This window comes from Pseudorasbora parva, chromosome 19, assembly GCF_024679245.1.
Source record: "Pseudorasbora parva isolate DD20220531a chromosome 19, ASM2467924v1, whole genome shotgun sequence".
Lineage (NCBI taxonomy): Eukaryota > Metazoa > Chordata > Actinopteri > Cypriniformes > Gobionidae > Pseudorasbora > Pseudorasbora parva.
Window position 1 is genome coordinate 5407233 of NC_090190.1, and position 22324 is coordinate 5429556.

General features: G+C 38.1%; 1 protein-coding gene across 1 annotated transcript in view; it reads right to left on the bottom strand.

The window, feature by feature from the left end:
- Positions 1–1350: 1350 nt before the first annotated feature.
- The window catches only part of tinagl1 (tubulointerstitial nephritis antigen-like 1), a 34271-nt gene continuing 13297 nt past the window's right edge, over positions 1351–22324 (bottom strand). The window contains exons 4-12 of the mRNA XM_067424980.1: positions 20536–20628; positions 20308–20422; positions 16146–16269; positions 15869–16019; positions 14246–14432; positions 10859–10904; positions 9534–9657; positions 5746–5791; positions 1351–5660 (exon numbers count right to left, since the gene is read on the bottom strand). Coding sequence (XP_067281081.1) covers positions 5502–5660; positions 5746–5791; positions 9534–9657; positions 10859–10904; positions 14246–14432; positions 15869–16019; positions 16146–16269; positions 20308–20422; positions 20536–20628 — 1045 coding nt within the window. The 3' untranslated portion in view covers positions 1351–5501. The remainder of the gene's footprint in view (positions 5661–5745; positions 5792–9533; positions 9658–10858; positions 10905–14245; positions 14433–15868; positions 16020–16145; positions 16270–20307; positions 20423–20535; positions 20629–22324) is intronic.

A 22324-nucleotide genomic window follows, 5' to 3' on the forward strand; every position in this document is an offset into this window, starting at 1 on the left:
CGTCAGGGTGTCCAAAGGCCAACATAACAAACAAAACAAACCTAAAAAGAAAGATACACTAAATAACCTAATTGAAGCAAAGAAAATACATTTAACTAACCTAACTACCTAACATAAACAGAACCCAAACAAGTTTCAACATAAATAGTAGGACACACCTACGCTCTGATGATAGATTTGTTTACATGCCCAAAGAATCAAACAACACGATTAAACATTGATCATCGGCCGGAGGAGGGATCCAGGAGCTTTCAACCCGTTCGCGGCCGAACCAACAATGAGCTCCCCGTCGAGTGCGGACGGCATCCTTTTATCATCCACGCCTCAGCCGGATAACCAATAACGATCCTCCACCCAATCATTGGTAGACCTATCAGAGAAAAGCTAGAGAAGAGGAAAGGAGAGAAAGAAAACACGGCACGGCAATACAAGTGCAAGACACAGGTCGTAACAGCATCATATCTGCGTTACCCTCGGTTCCCAGTTTTATTTTGAAGAAACGCTTTACTCTCACTGCAGTGCAACAAGTGTCACAGCAGCCGCTGAGTGAACGCACAGAGTAATGTCATAACATAATTTTCAACACACTCAAATGTATCTAATATAATAAACAGAGCTACATTACCTCATACTCATAACCGGAAAAGCGGAAATGGCGCTGCAGCTGTGGCATAATAAAAGTCCCACTGTTCACAAGGCATGTTGTTCATCTTATTAACAATCGCTCCAGCGGCCTTGCTCAGCTCCCACACACTCGCTCCTGCTCTGCTTCATACTACAGTAACGTTAATAACCGCATCCATCAACATGATTTCTGCCTATCCAGATTCTTTCCCACCGGCTGTGAGGTGAAGACCACGTCCCAAGATTCCAAGCTCAAACTTGGTGTCATTAAGCTATTAAGCACCGTTGTTTTGAATAGGCGACCTCTAGCGGACAGAAAAATTGCATTGGTCACCTTTAAATAACAAGGACTCCCTAACTACAGGCCTTGCTCTTCTCATATCATATATAACTGTGATGTTGTTGCAAAACAACAAGTTTTACTTGTATAAACACTTTTTTTCTAACTGTTAAAAATATTATCACTTAACCTGAAATCCGGTTTCTCTCAGGTATGTCACCAGTCAAAGCTTTGCAGTGAAAACTTCTACATCACTCTGGTCAACGTAGTCCAACACCAAAAGCGTATCTTGATTTTATCTAGTGGTTATTTTGCGTTTGCCTAAATTATAACAGAATTTTTATTTTTGGCTGAACTATCCCTTTAAAAGTGAGGTGAAAACAGCTTTTATAATACAAAACAGTGTTAATGTGCAGGGGGAAAAAACTGGTGTGAATATGAGTAAGTGGGCTGTAGGACTTTTATTGCATCACGCAGGTGAACACTACAGTGGTTTGCATTGTGTATACAGACAATACGAGGAACAACATGGTAACATTGCACAGTAGTAACCAGCGATGCATTATTTACAGACAGACTTTGTTCTTAAATAACACAGTATTCATTCACAATTACAGAACGGGAAGAACAAACTGAAGAATGTGTTTAAATGAGAACGATCCAGCTTGGGCTCAAATCAGTGTATAATATGAACTGTAATGTAAAATCTGGCAATTTTAAGACATTGAATATTCATGACATGAGCCATATGATGGACTGTATATGAAGGCTTTATCTAAATGGAAACTTCTTGCATGACTAATAGAGAACACATTTAACCGAATCCTAATAGGCAGAATATAGCATCTGTTGCTGAATTTATACTGAAAGACCCCTGTCTTCCTGTCTGTGAGAGTGTTGCCGAATCAAATGTCGGTCATAAAGGCTTTTGAATTAGTCATGTCACCATAATAATGACATTATCATTATCAAAGTCAGCAGATGGGTTTGCTCGGAGCGCTGGCGCATGCATGATAATAATATAGTCTGCTGTTTTATGCCCAAGCAGCAATATCTGTCTCACGCTTATTAACACACTAATCTCCATACATGTGTAGATGGATAATTGAGAAGCAAACATGCTCTATGATGTCTTGTAATATTTAGTTTTTGCCGTTTTTTTACATACAGTATCGAGACATTAATTCAGCATTGTACCCAAAACCATGTCCTATTTTCGCTGTTACATTTCGAAAATCTCATATTTAAGATTTTGCCTTTTTCCTTAAAATACTAATGGTGATAGTAGTCAATTAAATAATTCAACAAAACAGACACAAGAACAAAAAAATAAGGTGTATGTCAATGTTTGTGTACAATCTTAGTTTACAGAGTACAATAGCTTAAGACTCGAGAGAGAATCTGTGGTAATTTTATATATTTGTCCAGCACAATATATCCAACGCATTATAATCGTTTCAACCAAAGGTCTTGGTGATAATAAACCACTGGTTGTTTTTGCACTTTAGGTCACTATAAGCTCCGGGTTTCATGAACAAACCACTTCCAGGAAATGAATTCTTGAGGATTAAATGGACATCAAAAAAAATACCCAGCAACTGCAATTTTTTAGTCTCATTGCATGAAAAAAGACCCTAAACGTTTATTTAGGTTTTATTTTCTATGGAGCCTTGCACATGATATACGGGGAAAAAATATGTATTTTATGGCCACAAATTAATTAGTTCCCACGACTTACTAATACATCAGCATGTTTTAGTAAATCGTCTTCGCCGTTTACTCATTTGTTTACTAAAATCATGGCCATGTTGTAATAATTTGTTCCCTTTTTAGTTACAGTGAGGAAAATAAGTATTTGAACACCCTGCTATTTTGCAAATTCTCCCACTTGGAAACCATGGAGGGGTCTGAAATTGTCATTGTAGGTGCATGTCCACTGTGAGAGACAATCTAAAAATAAAAACAACTGCAATCACATTATATGATTTTTTAACTATTTATTTGTATGATACAGCTGCAAATAAGTATTTGAACACCTCTCTATCAGTTTGAAATTCTGGCCCTCAAAGACCTGTTAGTTTGCCTTTTAAAACTACATTTATTATTCTAAATTAGATGCACCTGTTTGAGGTCGTTAGCTGCATAAAGACACCTGTCCACCCCATATAATCAGAAAGAATCCAACTACTAACATGGCCAAGACCAAAGAGCTGCCCAAAGACACTACACTCTTAGAAGAAAATGTTCTATCGGCACTACGTATTTGGACCCCTAAAAGGTTATACATAGAAGTATAGTTGAGTATACTCCAAAGACGCTTTTATACTAAAAGGGTTCTATAATGACAAGAAAGAACCCTTTTGGCACTTAAAAAGGGTTCTATATAGAACACTGCAAAAAAAATGCATTTCTTATCAAAGAAAAAAATTCATTTCTTATCTTAGCAAAAACTCTCTTAATTTTGAGTTATTTTTTACCAAAATAAGACAATTACTTTTGCTTGTCTAGTAAATACTTCGTGTTTTAAGAATGTTTAGATGTTTGGACTAGAAACAAGACAAAAATACTAAGGAAGAAAAGCATTTTTTTGCAGTGAACCTATTAGGGGTTCCAACTACGTAGCGCCGATAGAACCTTTTCTTCTAAGCGTGTAGAGACAAAATTGTAAACCTCCACAAGGCTGGAAAGGGCTACGAGGAAATTGCCAAGCAGCTTGGTGAAAAGAGGTCCACTGTTGGAGCAATCATTAGAAAATGGAAGAAGCTAAACATGACTGTCAATCTCCCTCGGACTGGGGCTCCGTGCAAGATCTCACCTCGTAGGGTCTCAATGATCCTAAGAAAGGTGAGAAATCAGCCCAGAACTACACAGAAGTAGCTGGTCAATGACCTGAAAAGAGCTGGGACCACCGTTTCCAAGGTTACTGTTGGTAATACACTAAGACGTCATGGTTTGAAATCATGCATGGCACGGAAGGTTCCCCTGCTTAAACCAGCACATGTCCAGGCCCGTCTTAAGTTTGCCAATAACCATTTGGATGATCCAGAGGAGTCATGGGAGAAAGTCATGAGGTCAGATGAGGCAAAAATAGAACTTTTTGGTCATAATTCCACTAAACGTGTTTGGAGGAAGAAGAATGATGAGTACTATGCCAAGAACAGCATCCCTACTGTAAAGGCCAGAAACCTGACTGATCTAGAGAAGATCTGTGTGGAGGAGTGGGCCTAAATCCCTCCTGCAGTGTGTGCAAACCTGGTGAAAAACTACAGGAAATGTTTGACCTCTGTAATTGCAAACAAAGGCTACTGTACCAAATATTAACATTGATATTCTCAGGTGTTCAAATACTTTAGTAAAACAAGGAAACAAATTATATTGTGTGCACTGTTTGCTTAAATTGAGGGAACAAATGAGTAAATTGTGGCCACAATATTGAATGTGTGTGTGTGTGTGTGTGTGTGTGTGTGTGTGTGTGTGTGTGTGTGTGTGTGTGTGTGTGTGTGTGTGTGTGTGTGTGTGTGTGTGTGTGTGTGTGTGTGTGTGTGTGTGTGTGTGTGTGTGTGTGTGTGTGTATCAGCATGTCATGTGCTGGGCTCTGAAGTTTATTTTTATATATATGAGAGCTTGGTCACGTGATAAATAAATAAGGAAATGCAGACTATTTATCTCAGAATTGTGAGATATAAACTCGCAAATGAGAGAAATAAAGTTGCGACTCAAACTTCTGACTTTATTTCTCGCTGTTCTAGATATACATTTGCAATTGCAGATTATAAACTGGATTAGCAAGAAAAAAAGTTGCACCTTTTTAATTATTTTTAACTTCATGGCGAAAACAAGCTTCTATAGTTATATTTTAAACATGGAGTTTTGAATTGTGAAGAAAGTGGCCTGTATCTGTTCAGCCAACCTCAAAGATACACAAAGATAGACCGGAATGGTTCTTTACATCTTAAAAGCAATATTTAAACAACCTTAATCTCAATGGAATGCTGAGAACTGTCATAAATCTAATCTAGGGTATTTTTAGAATAAATTATTGGTCCTAAAACCTGCTTCTTCCCCCATCCTGGTGTTTCTCCATCCCTCTATCGCTTTAGCAGAATGCATGGAGTGCTGCCTTAGTATGTGATGATTCCCAAAAGTAAGGAAAAACAAAACAGAAGACATCCTAATTTCACTATATTAGACATTTGAGATAGTTATATGATGATGCTGAGCGAGTGTGTGCCTGTGAAGTGTGTCTTTGGAATACTGAGTCCTGAGCACGTCTGTGGCTGTTTGTTGTTTGAGGTCAAGTCAAGGAGCGTAACAAGCCGGTTTCCACCAATAAGACGATATTTGCCATATACACAAATTTGAGTTTTACATTCCTCCTACTAGTCACCAACAAAGGAAACAAACTTTAGTGGAGATGTGTATTTGGACAGAGGGGGGCAGTGGACACCACTTTTTATGCATAAAGTGTGAAGAGATATTCAGAAGGCACTGGGGTTTGGTGGAATCAGACTCTAACAAACCTGCAGAAGACCTGATTGACTGTGGTTTAAATCATACAGTGAGGCGTACAGAGAGCCCACTGTAGAGCTGCAGATCTTTACTTGCGCCGTCCATGATGATGGTTGTGCATGTCTTCCATGGTGACTCTGCCCCACACACCGACCACAAACGCCTCAATCTCGCACTCGTTTACACCGCGAGCGATGCGGAAGTAACCGTCCTCGCCCCAGTTCTTCCCCCATGAATTGGCTCCAGTCTGTGGTTTAAAATGTGTAAAAATGTGTAAAAGCTGCTGTTGAACAGAAAATAAAACTTCAAATCATATGGATATCACTTCTCACCCAGTATTTGTGTGATATGCCATTGTAGTCTCTCTCCTCTCCCCATCTGAAAAAGTGCAAAAAACATAAATGTAGATATTGTGCATTTACTAAAAAAAATTACAAAACCAACCAAAGCTACAAATGCAGGTTTTTTTTTACCAAATACAATCAATTTCTTATAGGGGTGATTACATGCACTTTTTTAACTTTAGTTAGTGTGTAATGTTGCTGCTTGAGCATAAACAGTATCTGCAAAGTTACAGCGTTGAAAGTTCAGTGCAAACGGAGATATTGTCTTTAAAAATTATGGCAGTTTATTGCCTACAAAAGCGGCTGGTTTGGACTACGAAGAGCTTCTACCCGGGTTGGTGACATCAGAAACCCTTGCTAGTCTCCGCAGATGTGACTTCTGTCCTGTGCTTGGCACTTCAGCCAATAAAAATACAGGAAACTACATTTGGCCATCTAACCAATCGAAGAGCATTGTTTTTTTTGGAGGGATGGGCTTCATAGAAGCAGGAAGCAAACGAGCCGTTCAGTGGAGACAGCGGTGTGGAATAAAGGTCAAATATAAGAAAAATACGGCATTAAAAAAAATCACAGAACCACCCCTTTAATAAGTATTTTAGTTAGTAAAATATAATTACATATTTTACTTTTAATATTTGAAATTTGAAATATATGTTTATATTTCTTCATGTAATTAATTGTTTATTTTTCTTGCTACATTAGTACTTTTTATCTTGTTCAGCTTATGAAGAAAAAAGGATAATAAAATAAAATGCACTTAATTTGAGATAAATTATATGATAAATTAATATGTGTGTACATTTATATTTGAATGTGTGTTTTCAATGGATAATATGTATTCAAATGTATTTTTAGTAGTGAGGAATATTCACACCAGAGAGCTTTTAACTCTGTACAATTTTAAATATAATGAAGAATATATTATAATATAATTAATATAATATAATCTTTACATTTATTTTTTATAATTTATGTTGTTGTTTTTTTCTTACCACACTGGCAAATTGTTTTATTTCATGTAGTATAAATCTAACAAAATGTGGTGAGGTAAATAAAGAAAAATGGGCTAAGAAAAACAAGCTACATTCAAGATAACTGTCACACACACACACACACACACACACACACACACACACACACACACACACACACACACACACACACACACACACACACACACACACACACACACACACACACACACACACACACACACACACACACACACACACACACACACATACACACACACACACACCAAAATACATCCAGCAAGCGTTCTACTGATAAGGTGAATTGTGTCCACTCGCAGAGGAAGGACGTGAGCATCAGGAAACAGCACACACCCGCCCGCCCCCTTACATCTCCTCAAGTCAACAGCAACCCGATGGGTTGAACCTTTACCATGCCAAGAACTTCCTTTTGCTTCTCCACCCGTCGGCTTCGGCTCTCATTGAGAGAACCATTGACCCTTCAGTGTCTTTTCATCTCAGAATATTCAGCTCGTCAATCACTACATGCGTCAAGGGGCCATTTATGTGTATGTGTGGAATGTCTGGAACAAATATAGTTTAGTCCTTGCCTATTTTAAGGGACGTTTTCCATCAGACCCGGGAACATATCATTCTGTTCCACAATAACACTTAATCTGCCTTCCATGCCAACAGATCAGAATTCAGTACACTCAAATAACAAACAAAATCACCTAAAAAAAAAACACTGTGCCCTCATATAAACTACATGGGAGCGTTAAGGGGCCAGAACCAATGGTGTGTGTTTGGCAAAGCCAGGAAAAGTGCAGCTCAGACCTCTGCTACGTTCTTATCTCACCACGTTTTCTGACCTTGGCTTTGGACAAAAACAGACATACCACTGCTTCCAACCAGCTTCTGACCTGTGCTGGGTTTAGGCCTCTCTGTCTGCATTGAACAATGCCATTTCCATTACACTGGACATCAATGAGCTTTCCACAAACTTTCCCAGGCCCCAGGCTTAGCTGAATGCACCACGGTGGGATTTTCCCCGTAAAAACACCGCCGCTGCCCCCGTATGTTAACTCCATAGGCCTATACAACGTCCTCTGAACGTCTAGAGCAGCACGAGAACCGCAGCGTCAGCGAGTGACAGGAGGCCGGGAGAAAAGCCGGGGTTCAGACAGACTCGCGCTCGATATTACCGTCACCAGTGAAGCATATCACACTCACAGACACCAGCGGCAGGTCAGACGAGGTTACCAGAGACATACCTGGGGACTGACCCGAGTGCACTGTGCCTCTGGAACTAAACTATCACTGGGAAAAACTAAGGGCCAGACTTACCAACAGCGCTGACTTTTTGCAGCTGACTTTATTGTATATGCATTTGTAGGAGTTTCCATTTTGGACGCAAAATTTATGGGAGGAGAGTATTAAAATTATCTTTAAAATGAGAGTATGAAAAGTGATTGACTAAGGTTTGTGTTTGTCAATTTACTAGAGTGTTTGCACTGTTTATTAAATGGCCAAAAAAGCATGTCTTAAACCAGGCACTAACTGATAGACTGCGTTGGTCATTTTGGAAATGATCCGGCTGTGTCTGTGTTCTTTAATTTTCCTATGTCAGTAGAAGACATGCAGAACTTTTCACTCCCATCAGTGCTTTTTTTAAAACTTTATGGCACTCTCATACTAGTTTGCCCTGTAAAGCTGGCCCTATGAAGCACATTCATGCAAATCAAGAAACCATGCGTTCTTTGACCAGTTGCTTCCTTCAAGAGTAAATTATTGGTAATTGCCCAGACAGCAACATAGTATTGGCCCAGATCCAGTCCATATCTGGTATGCGTGGAATCCATATGTACCAGATGTGGCCTGGATCTGGGCCGACATTATGTTGGTGTCTAGGTTATGAGAAAACAATTGCAGTGGATTCTCTATTGAGGAGGAGGCTTGTTGAGAATTACTGTGCAGTGTTATATGGGTGTGTTACATATGAATGAGCAAAACCAGACAAAGGTTTTGAGGGGCGTGTGTCTGGGGGTGGGACTGAAAGGCCAATCATCCAGGTGTTTTGTCTGGTAGTAACAAAAATACACGTCTGCAAGGCAGACAAGTGGGGCCTTGATGTCTCTCTTAAAGAGTTTGCCTTAAATATTTTCAAAGTCCCTTCAAGGCAAGTCAGTTTAGGGCCATGACGGTTACGAATGTGGAAAGTAGACAGTAAGTTTATGCCAATAGGGTAAGGAAAAAATGATATAAGACCCTGTTCAGCAAAAAAAAAAAAGTTGCGGTTTGAATTTAAATAGGCAAATGCCTAAGAGTCTATGAATGGATCATTATTGCAGTGAGTTTTATGTTTCTAGCATGTTATATGTTTGGCAACAGTTCTTCTAACCCTAATTTATGGAGTGTGTAGCTTTTCACTTCTTAAACAACTGTAAGAAGACACATCATGGCCATATTCCAGGATGACAATGTCAAGATTCATCAGCGCTAAGTGTGAAAGAACGGTTGGGAGGGAGCATGAAGAACCATTTCCACACATGAATTGGCACCAGAGCTTAAATTTATTGAAAGTTTTTGGGATGTGCTGGACTCTTGCATTGACAATATGGACCAAAAATGTATGCACCTCTTGATGGAAATATTTTAACTGTTAAATTATTTCTTCATTTTCTTTCGATAAAAACCCACAAGAAGCAACTGAAAACATTATCAGAAAATGATACATGCAAAAATAAACTCATTGCTCTTGCTTCCACCATTAGAGATGAAAAGTTACGTAATGCCAGGACTTACCCTGTTATCCTGACCGAGTGTGTTGCGTGTTTGCGGTACTGTGACGGTTTGTGGTAATTGACATCTGTATGTCTGTAAATTCCACTCTTGTACACAAAGAAATCTTCATGGACCTCCATGATGGCTAGAAAAGCAAAAACAAACATAACACACACCCATTATGCATCTTTAAGTTTTAAAATACAATGCAAATTACAGTAGTACAGGCCATACGTCATTCATTCTTATTGTTGACATACATACTACAGAAAACCTATGGTTGCTTTCAAAGTCCAGTTATGTAACATCCCACAAGCTCACCCAAACATCTTGTTCCCTTGCAGATAAAAGTAAGATCAAAGTTGCTGCTGCTAATTGTACTAGAGTTCAAATGAGTTGAACAGCACAAAGCCTGGGACAAAACTTTTATGGGTGGGTACCTGCCGCAACCCTCTCGAGGACGACCCTGGTGGCGTGTGAAGTAAAACCAATAAGACTCAATGTTCTGGAAGACATGCATTATGGGAACTACCTGCACCCTCTTACACTTTGGGGTTTTCCAGACATTACTAGGAGATCATTAAAATTGGGGACACTTCAATTATGATCCAAATTATTCAACTAAATATACAAATAAAATGTATTAATTAGGTCTTATTTAATTCTATAAACTATAATACAGATCTGCCAACATTGTCGCTCTGATACATTAAAATAAGCTGACAACATCACTGTTTTCTCCAGAACGACTGTACAGCCAAATCAAATTTTTGTTGCAATATTGTCCTGTTTGACACTGTGAAGCTGCTTTGAAACAATCGTCATTGTAAAAGCCCTATATAAAAAGTTGATTAAGATCCGTAGCAGTGAACAGAGCCTAATGAACACGCACACACACACACACACTCCTGCACATGAAGACCTTTTCATCTCCTGTTTCTCAATATAAACCAGAGGTTAGGCAGAATTTTTGCAAAGATTAGAAACGAAAGCTGGCGTAAATCCAGGGTTCCCTCCTGTCTGGAACAATACACCAGAGCACTGGCACAGGATCATGGAACAGCTCAGAACAACACAAGAACACACAGACACACACCCTCATCATATTACCGTAGGGGAGTTTTCTCAAAAATTCACAGCATATATGATAAGTTTGGGCCTTTTGTCCAAGCTAAACGCTCTGTGGGCGTCTACAATATCCATGGTGACTAATATGACATAGATTGATCGTTGCTGACTGCATTAACAGTTATTAGGCATGAGCTTTTTACTATTCTTATCCTCTGGCTCACAGTATTGCACAAGCACACACACAGACAGACACACACTTCTGGAGATCTCCATACCTTGCACGGGGCCATTATCCATAATCTCTTTCATAATCTCATTTTCCTGTAAGTGGAAAAGCAGAATCAACATGTCAAGGGAGATCAGTAGTGAAAATAATGCTGCATACTGTATTTACTGCACCATGAGACGGTGACAGTTAATAATGTTATGAAATTAATGTTTTAAATATGAGCAGTCTTAAGATGCTTGAGTAATGCACATAATAAACAGTCATCTTTCCATATATAATGGATGAAATTGTTCGCCGCATACCTTTGTCACATCTGTGAACAATATACAACCGAATGAAAACATCCCTGGAGACATGTATATAACGGAGACAAATGGGTGGTAAGATATAGCTCAGGGAGAGAATACATTCAACCATGACATGACTACTAATGTAATGCCTCTGCAGACAGTTGCAGTGAGTTATTTTTCTCTTGGCTTTGAGTTTGATTGATGAAGAATTTGAGAGCAGAAATGCATGCTGATGCTGGGTGTAAATCACTGATGCTTTAACCATTGGTATTATGCAGGCAGAGGTCTGTGTGTTTTATTTAGAGTGTAATGTCAGAACCTGTTAGATGTCATAAAACTCGGTTTCCACAAAACATAAATAAAGAGGAGCTATTATGCTTTTTTAATTTATTTATTATATATTCAGCTTTCTTTGATGTGTAATGTTGCCCTTTGAGTATGAAAGAGGTCTGCAAAGCACAAAGTCCCTCCAGTAAGAGTTATTCTCTATATCAGTGTCAGTGTTTCTGAACTCCCTGAAACGCCTCCATCGTAGTCTTGAGTTTTCCTTCAGGAAGGAACACGTCACAATATTCCTCATTTAAATAATTCCCACCCAAGACATACACTAAATACACAAGACAAACACGCTCATGGTAATTGACCAATCACAACAGTCCAGTTGACCTATTAGATTTTGTTTGTTTTGTGTTTTTTTGTGTTTTATAGAGACAGGTACTAAACAGATCGTTACTGACAGACTGGGAAGAGAGGATCTGCAACAATAGAGATCAATCAATTGACTGAATATGTGAAAAATAGTTTTTTGAAAATTCAAGCATGAAAACTAGCAGACCCTAATAACAAAATCAAGGGCATTATAGGTTTCTTTTTAAAATAAAAATACATAAAATCAAAATGTTTACATACATTTATCTCATACACGTAACAAGACTTTATTGCAATTTTCTGCTCTGCCATGACGCTTTACAGAGTCCTGCAACAGGTTGGGTACCCGCATAAAAGTGGCTTTAACGGGTGGATTGTGACATTTATAAAATTCACAGGCAGGGATGCGGGCGGATAATTAACTCTGTGTGGGCGGGTAGTAGCGCGGATGAAAAATATGTGCAATACTCCTGTGGCGAGGTGGACGAGCGAGAGCGGGCGAGACCGGGGACCGTCTCGAGTCCATTGAGGGAGCTCGGAGGCATATAAGGATGAGCGATCACCAGACCTGGAGTTGACGTTGAGTTGTGTTTATGTTTTATTATGTGTGTGTGCGTGGCAGATGTCCGTGAGGGGCTGCCCACGTTACTTTCGTTTTGTTTGGTTAAAGTCTTTTAAATGTTCGCCAGGTCCCCTTCTTCCCCCTCGAACATATTGTAGGCTATTACAATTTCTATCTCCAAATTACCATTACACACACACGCAACAACGATATGCCATTTGACCATCAAGTCACCACCACTGCGACATTGCAACTTTTGTGGATGCCTCTCGTAGCCCATTCGGAGCGAGCGCTGCAGGAGTAGCAAAGGATGAAGTATAAGTAAAGTTGGTGAGTGGAGTGGCTATATGAAATTGTTGACCACGAGTCTTTAAAGGCACAGCCTTTTTCATTAGTCCATTCATGACGCTGTTGATGTTGAGAGGAGCTAGATAAAAAATAAAGCATTTTAATTTGAATGATTTTAGCGTGTGTGATTTATCGCAGGCACGGGTCGGGTAACAAGCCAAATATTAACGGGTCTGGGCGGGTGAAGATTTAATTTTGATATTTTCACGGGTCACGGGTCACGGGTCGGATCTGGTGCTAAACCTTGCGGGTACGGGCGGGGGCAGGTCTCCAAAAATGGACCCGTGCAGGACTTTGACGCTTTAAGTTTGGCATGAACTAGTTGCTGGTCATGGCCTATAGAGGGCGCAACAGGATGAGAAATATTTGAAGACTTTTATACTCCGTTTCCAACAGTTAAAATGACACATAAGTGCATATTCCGAGAGCGCTCCACAAGATATCTTTTATTATAGCATCTGGATGCTTAAAATTAATCGGCTTAGAAAATGAAAAGTTCTAGCATATTTTTTAGTAACTAAAACTCACAGCTTCCCTAGATGAGAGACGCTGCCAGGTAGAATTTATTCACATGCATTAATGCATTCACATAAATGTAATCTTTACTGTGCTGCTTTATCTGTATCTGATTTATAATGAGCAGATAAAAGAACCAATAAACCGATCAGGCTTATATGTTCATTAAGGACATATTCAGAGACTACTATGCTTGACTTTAATCACATAAACATCGACTTAAAAATTCAACCCTTCACTCAAAACTATTCACACAAAATGATTATAGCTGTTTGTACAGTTTATTTAAATAAAATAAGCTGAAACAACACAAATCTTTAGTTTTTTACTTAATTGCCATTTTACTCAATTTTATTATGTTAAATAAAATAAAATTTGTAAAATGTTAAGTTAACCTAAACCAATCTTGTTGTGACTACATGAATCATTTATGTTGCGCTGACTCAACTGGGCAGTGCATTTCTAGTTCCCAGCATGCTTTGCATAGGGATGGATCAGGAGAATAAATGTTGAAATGATGTGCTGTTTAATGTGTTTTTCAGTGAAGAGCCTGTTAACGTTTGATGTTATATTTTACAGTTATATTTGACATTTAAAAGTGTTAGTGTTACGTTGTGTCGATTTTTGAGATTACCCATTATCGTGAAGTGTAGACCTTGTGGTTAGGCTGTGCTGTTCTCAATTAGCTGTAACTGTGCTAATGCCAATGATGAGAAATGCTTTACTTTCATAATCATTACTTGCATGTTGCAACTAGCAAGTGAGCAAGTGTTGTTTCCTAATAGTTTTTATAGAAATAAAGGAAGATAAATTTGTGTGACACAGTTCCCATATCTAAATATGGTCATCAGTTCTACCCTTCTTTATCCAGTTGGAATGACATGATTTGTTTAGTAGTTTTGACAAAATTATTTTAAGTTCATTCAACAAGATTACAACAAATTATTTCAAACCAATTAGATTGTGTTGGAAAAGCATAATTAAATTTCGTGGAAAAGTTGTCCTTAATTTAATTAAGTTTGTTCAACTATTTTGCTATTTTCTAGATTCCAGGGGTCAGTTGTCTTACATTGGAGGACAGCCTGTACGGCGGGGTCGACTGGTAGACATCATTGTGGTAGCTGTGGCTGTTGGGGCAGTGCGCTGTGGCCTGCCTCTTTCCCCGGCCCACCGCCCGAGTTTGCATCATACAGCGAGCTACTTCAGCAGGGTTGTGCAAGGGGGTGGAGAAGGGGTAACACTCCTCCGTCACTACCCTGACAGAAAAAGATAAAGACACAAACTTAAACTAGAATGATTGTCTCGCATCAAAATCTAATTAGGTCTAAAGGTGAAATTACCATAATTACGAGATTCCAACTTGTAAAAAGCGTTCACGTCACTCGTAATTACAGCTTGTAAGGTGGGAATTTTGGGAGAGCTCCTATTTGTACCACATGACTGCTGTACCACCTGACCAATGCAGGCTCATTTAGCCGTAGAAACATGCCATAGAAACGAAACGCATAATTCCCAGTCCGAGGACGTGAACAGCTCCGAATGTAACGTCATGCGTTGTCATCTTAAAACTATGGTATTTATGCCGTGAACGCAGCATAATTGTGTCAGTTTAACAAAATCATTACATAATATTAATAATTTTTAGGAATATAATTTAGAGACGTTTGTGAAATAGAAATAAAACATTCAATATATTGACCTTTAAATCCCCTTTCTGTAATAAAGCAATGCGTTTAATTCTTTATTTAAGGGCTTTTGTCAGCCAATATTGATACATGTAATGGTAACACTTTAGTTTGGGTCTAATTCTCACTATTAACCAGTTGCTTATTAGCATGAATATTACTAGGCTATTGGTTGTTTATTAGCACTTATAAAGCACATGTTAACTGCATGATCATATTCTAGCAGTCATTGGGAGTTTATTGAGGCAAAAGCAGTAGTTAATAGTTAATTAATAGTAAGATTTGGACCCTAATCTAAAGTGTGACCTATGTAATTTACTGTTATTAATATTACTCATCAGCATATTGTGTAATTAAGGTGATTCATAAATAAAAAAAAGTGATTGTCTGCCCAAGTATAATCATCTGATAAACATAAATAATTCTTAATCCTTCCTAAAAAAGCGCAAATTCACATATATTCTAGATTTAAAAAAATGTCTAAATATTTGCTGAATGTGCTGCTAACATCTGACAGGGATTGTTTTACACGTTCACAACCGTTTAAGGTCAGTATGATTATTTAAATGTAAATGTACATAAAGTAATATCCTTGATTAAGGATTGTTCATTTATTCAATTAAAATATGTAATATAATCTATTTATGGTATTTAATGGAATTTTACTATTAATTAAAATCTTTAAATAAAAAAAAAACAATTGAGTGCACTATAGTCTTATGTTTACCAAAGGTGCATTTATTTGATAAAAATAAAGTAAAAACATTAAGGTCATTTATTCCTGTGATCAAAGCTGAATTTTCAGCATCAGTGTCACATGATCCTTTTTTTCATTTGATCTTGTCCTAATGTGCTGCTCAAGAAACATTTCATATTATTAAAGCTTTTGAAAACACCAAAATAAGTTAAAGTATAATTTGTCGAATGTGTACCGTTTGATTAGTAAGATGAACTACTGAGATTTGGTCTTCTATTTGATGTTGTGTGTAAAATATGCAGTGAATTACCCTCTTCGCCTTAGGTACCACCAGGCCCCATCGATACGCCCACCGGCGCAGCCGTCCTGATGACGCTTATCACAGGAAATCAGATTCTGAGGTGAGAGCTGAGGGGTCATGTGACCCATTGACTGAATAGAGATCCGGTCTGATGCTACAGCTAGGAGTGAATCACAAATGAGCGACAGGACGGAAGACATTAGCATTATTATAATATTATAAGATACACACATACTGTACTCTGCCGTGTTCCGCTGTGGTCTGTGTCATGTCTTCTCTGACTCACCTGCTGTTGAGAAAGCCCAGGATGCATTGCAGTTCCCCTGGTCCAATGGCTCATGAATTTTCCCTGGCCATTTTTCTGCTGCACTGAAGTAACTTGGCAGATGATCCTTTCCGTTCATATTCATCTGCAGAACATAAAGCACGATTGAATTTTTTTTTTTCTTCACATGAAGCATCTTTTTGTGATTTAATGGTACAATCTGGCATAGAAGAATAACAGTAAAAAGATTTCCATAAATGCATCAATGGTGTGATTATGAATGACTTTGGTGGCATAACATAATTATTTCCAAATGTTTTCTCTTTCACAGGCCCAGTGGATGGATGAGAGGCAGTCTGAGTCTCCAAAGTCCAAGGTTTGCAGGAGCAAAATACTGCACTGCCTTTGTGTGATTATATAAGGATGATTTGTTAATTTTGTGGGGCTTTGGCATTATTCTAATGGAAATCCAGGAACTAACTTTCTTCTCTGATCCATCAATAATTTAAACAAGTCAAAGTAAACATCCCAAAATATCCTTCATCAATACAAAGGCTCCCTTATACCTGGTATTAATATCTGTCTCAGGTGATTCAATAACAAGTGGTCAGCTGAGACGCATGGTATTTACAATACACTAATATTGTAAAATATATTATTACAATTTAAAATGACTGTCTATTTTAATACATTTAAAAAATTAATTTATCAAAAATTAAATCAAAATCATTTAATCAAAGCTGTATTTTCAGCATCATTACTCCAGTCTTCAGGGTCACATGATCCTTCAGAAATCATTCTGATATGATGATCTGCTGATCAAGAAATATTTATGATAATTATCAATGTTGAAAACAGTTGCGCTGCTTCTTATTTTTGTGGAAACTTTAATACACGTTTGTTTTTCAGGATTCTTTGATAAACATAAATTTAATTTATTTGAAACAGAAGTCTTTTGTGACATTATAAATGTCTTTACTGTCGTTTTTGGTCAAATGAATGCATCCCTGCTGAATAAAAGTATTTAAAAAATCTTACTGACGCCACACTTTTGAACAGTAAATAGATCTCCTGTGACCACTTATGATCATATTTCATCGAAGGGAGGGTCTCTGAGCTTATTTATGACTTTATGCATTCATTACATCTAATGTATTGATGTTGATCAAGTACAAAAAAAGCAGAGAAAAGTCACCGTTCCTTCTGACTGTATTTGACCCGGTTTAGCCATTCACTTATGATCGAACTGAACAAAAGTAATGTTAATACCAGGAGGGAACATAACCCTAAACTTAGCTTTAACTCAGTAATGCAGAGACATGTTCATGCGCTTCTTCATCTCCCAAATCTATAAGATCCCAGAATTCTTTATGTCATATTTTGCATCCCAGAGATTCATAAGTCCTGAATGAGGAATGCGTTAGCACTTTCTCTCATAAAGGCTCCTGTGCGCCTCTCCATCTTTGGTAAAGCACAGCAGCTTGTTGCCGTCCTCCTACATTCCAGCCGGTGATATCGTCACGATTCTCCCTGACGACTACCAGATATGATCCCTGGAATGCAGGTGCCTGTCAAGTGACCGCCGCTGTAGTGCTAAATTGTGGTGGTTAAAGGGCCCCTGAAGGGCCACGGCTCGCAGCAACACTTGACCTGATGGAGAACTTGAGCAATCGCACTGAGCAAAGACAATACGCCAATGAAAAAATAAGTGTGTGTGTGTTTGTGTGTGTGTGTGTGTGTGTGTGTGTGTGTGTGTGTGTGTGTGTGTGTGTGTGTGTGTGTGTGTGTGTGTGTGCACAGCCCAACATTAGTGTGCGTGCTGAGTGGGTTATAGGCAGAGAGGCTTTACAAACGGCCAGGACTCGAGACAGGTGGAGACGTGTTGGAGGATGTGGGCTCGCGAGGATAGAGAAAAGAGGAAGGGTAGGAAGATATGGGTATGGGCCCCTATCTAGTGAGGGTCCTAAATAAATTGCACCCACCAAAAGCATCAAGCCATTTGCAGCATTTTCTAAGGCTGTGAGTCCATTAAAGTGTTTTTAGCTAGCTGAAAATGCCAGCCACACTTCAGTAAATGCCTAGCTGGGGGCCATTGACAATGTTTATGCTGCACATTTTTTTCAGCTGAGACACTTTGGTTGATATGATACGGAAATCTGTTCAGTTTTGTATATAAAATTGTCTACACAGTGTAGAGTACTTGCTCTGGCCCTTGTTTTAGATGATTTAAGTTGCATTCACATGATATCGGAATGATTGAAATACAAAAGCTGCATAGATAGATCCTTCTGTGAATGCTTATATGGTTGTCAATGAATAGGACGCTAAATAACATTTTGGCTTTAATAAGATTTTCCCAATAAATAGGTAAGATATAGGTAATGATTTCTGTACTTTCCAAAAACAAAACACTTGAATGCAACAAGCTGTAATCACGGCTTCAGAAGTGGGAAGTAGGAAATTTCCGATAGCATGTGAAGGCAGAATTAATACGCAGAGAAACACTGAAAGCCTCAGTGAGCCACATCAGATAGCACACATCCAGACGGATGCATCCAGGATGCATTCACTGTACCATAATGCACTGCAACCAGCTGATGCATAGTAAAGATCAAACAACAGTCTGATTTCCGAATTATTCTCTTATTCTTGCTTTGATGATTTCCTAGCGGCATACTGTATAATACTGAAGATAGAGCGTGAGAAGGGATAATCAGGAGCCGTTGATGGGCATAACTATGACATGAATAATGAGATTATCTACATTGATTATGACTGGTCAGTCGTGGCATTCTGGCTAGCTTCATTTCTCTTGTAGCATGCCATGGTATCTTTGTTTTCAGTTAAAGGTGTCATGAACTGTCTTTTTTATTATTTTTATACTGTTGTCTGAAGTCTACTTGTGACGTTTGCGTTCAAAAACATCATAATGAATAAGTCAAAGGCTATTTTCTGCCATGGTTTTGAGCCTCTCTCCCGAACGCTTGGTTTTCATGGCCGTGACGCACTGAGGACTTGGAGAAAAACGCCCACGGCTATGACTGGATAAGCAGTACATACTTATCTGTTGAGGCGGCGTTTCACCACACTTTGACGTCAAGGGTTGACATATTCTGAGATCGAGTTATTTCTGGGCCTGGTGTCTATAAAAGCTTTTCTTTGACTAACAAGGAAGTTTTCAGTTCCAAAATTTACAGGATTTTCTTACATCACGATTAACTTTTATATATCAAAGTCTCAAGGGAAAGTTAATTTCTCAATTCATTACCCCTAATTCAGTTTCAGCGTTTTATGTTTATTTAGTAAGCAGCCATAAAATAAATAGATATTAAACATGGCAAACAAAATTCTTAATCAGCACTTTTCTTAAGCATGTGTTTGTTTTTTTGTTTTTTAAAAAGTGTATAAAATAATGAGAACACGTGTTTGAAGTTTAATCTTCCTATCTGTAATAATTTGTATTTTTTAACACTACCGTTCAACAGTTTGGGGTCAGTAAGATTTTTGTAATTGAAAGAAATTAATACTTTTATTCAGCAAGAACATATTAAATTGAACAAAAGCTACAGTAAGACATTTATAATGTATAAAATACATATTTTTATTTCAAATAACTGCTGTTCTTTCGAAATTTCTATTCATCAAATAATACAGAAAAAAATGTATGTGTGATTTACACGAAAATATGAATTGCTAAACTGTTTTTAACATTGATAATAATGTTTCTTGAGCACAGCAAATCGTCATATCAGAATGATTTCTGAAGGATCGTGTGACACTGAAGACTGGAGGAATGATGCTGAAAATTCAGTTTTGCATAATGTAATTTTAAATGTAGTAAAATAGAAAACTAATGATATTTCATAATATTACTGTTTTTACAGTATTTGTGATCAGATAAAAGCATGAGACTTCTTTCTAAAAAGTGAAAAAAATGTAAACCTCAAAAACGTTTGGTATGTTCGTGTGTAAAACAACAAAAACAAGAAGATAAGTTCAAGATATAATCTCCAAAATCAAGCAAAATTATCTTTTTTTTTAAAGAATGTGTAGTTATTTTTAGCGGAAAATACGCATCTGACCGCTGGACTGTACATTGACCCTTTACTTAACTGTCTCTTCCACATGCCATTTGCACTGATAGAAGATGTCTTGGTACTGACCGGCTGCAGATGACTCTCACCTGGATCTCATTCATGTTCATAACGGTCCGTGAGGGGCGCTGTGTGCCCAGACGATACCGCAGACCCTCGTCCAGGGTCATACCCCAGAACTGACTGTAGTTTGATGCCCTCCAACTGGAGAGATAAAACCATAGAGAGTTAGTAGGTGAGAGGAATAGTTTTTTTTTGAGCACTAGTTATATAATATCGCATGCAATGGCACACTAGACGGGATTCCTGATGCTCACCCATAGCTTCTCCTGTTAATTTCTTGGATCATGTCATCCTCTATCAGACAGGCGTAATCTTCACATTCCCAGCGCCCATTTTCACCACATGTACTGCAGGAGACAAATGAAAACCTTTAGTGAACAAATCTGTAATCTCATAGAAATAGGGTATTTAAAAAGGCATAGAAAAAAAATACTATTTTTTTAGTAACACTTTAGTTTAGGGTCCAATTCTTACTTTTAACCAGTTGCTTATTAGCATGCATATTACTAGGATATTGGCTGTTTATTAGCACTTATAAAGCACATATTAATGCCTTATTCTGCATGATCTTATTCTACATCCCTTAATCCTACCCAATACTTAAACTTAACAACTACTAACTATTAATAAGCAGTAATTAGGAGTTTATTGAGGCAAAAATCATAGTTAATAATAATAATTAATTAATAGTGAGAATTGGACTTTAATCTAAATATAACTCTATAAATATAAATGTATTAATAGTTAGTAAGGTAGCTATTAAGTTCAGGTATTGGGTAGGTTTAAGGGATGTAGAATATGATTATGCAGTAATCCTAGTAATATGCATGCTAATAAGCAACTAGTTAATAGTAATAATTGGACCCTTAACTAAAGTGTTACCAAACATGGTTAATTTTATGAATCATGGGACCATATTTGTGGAAAGTGAAAGCCTCTGAAGTTCCTTCCACTGACAGTGCCGTTTCTGAGGACTTAAGTAACTTGTAGATTAACTTTTAGAATAATAAACAACATGCTGTGTTTATATAAGGGAAAGAAAGGAAATGTAGACAGACGTCAGACAAACCACAGAGAGAAACAATGAACTTGTTCAGGCGTATTCTACATTTGAGACACAAAACAAGAGGAAAGAAATGAGCAAGAGAAATTGTGAGAGAGGCCTGTGAGCCTTTTAAGGCTTCAGCTCTGGAAGAAATATCCATTTTTAGTCAGTCAGAGCGAGGTGGGGAGGTTCAGTAGGCCTGACGTATGAGAGGAACATGGATTAAAAGAGGAAGAGCAGAGCTGCTGCTGAGACTTTACTAGACATCAGTGGGACGAGACACGAAGAGGAGAGTACAATTAAAGTGTACTGATTATGCTTTTTTGGATATTATCTTTCATGTAGTGTGTGATATAGCTGTTAGTGAATGCAAAAGGTCTGCAAAGTTGCAAAAATCAAAGTGCATGACAAAAGGAGTTGTCTCCCTGATTCTGAACTGCCTGAAACGAGTCGTCAGTAATTCCAGTCTTACTTCCAGCTCAAAGCTATGTAGGTTTGTAACAAACTTGTATAAGGACACTGCCCGTGAACAACGTCTACTTTGCCACACCTACTGATGCCGATATGTTGAGAAGACGCAGTTATCTGAGCTGAAAACCCACTTAAACCACTTCCAAAGGACGGGGACTTGAGCTCAAATTGATACGGTAAAACTGACGCCACCTTTACTGTTTGTATCACTGTGTGACAAGTGCTGAGGATGAGCCAGAATCTGAAATTCAGATATGGTAATAGGCTTTTAGTTTCCAACACTTTGTGAGCGGTAGACCAATCAGAGCAGAGTAGGCTCTCAGAAAGGAGGCGTTTAGAGAGACTGAATCCTGCGTGGCATGGAGAGGTTTACTATTATTATGCCTTGCAGCCAATAAAATGATGAAAAAAACATATCTTTTTTATCAAAGTCTTTGCGCTAAACCTTCACACAGTACATTAGATTGAGACATAAATTCACACACCAGTGCACACACCAGCGCTGGCTGGAACTTACAAAAGGTCTG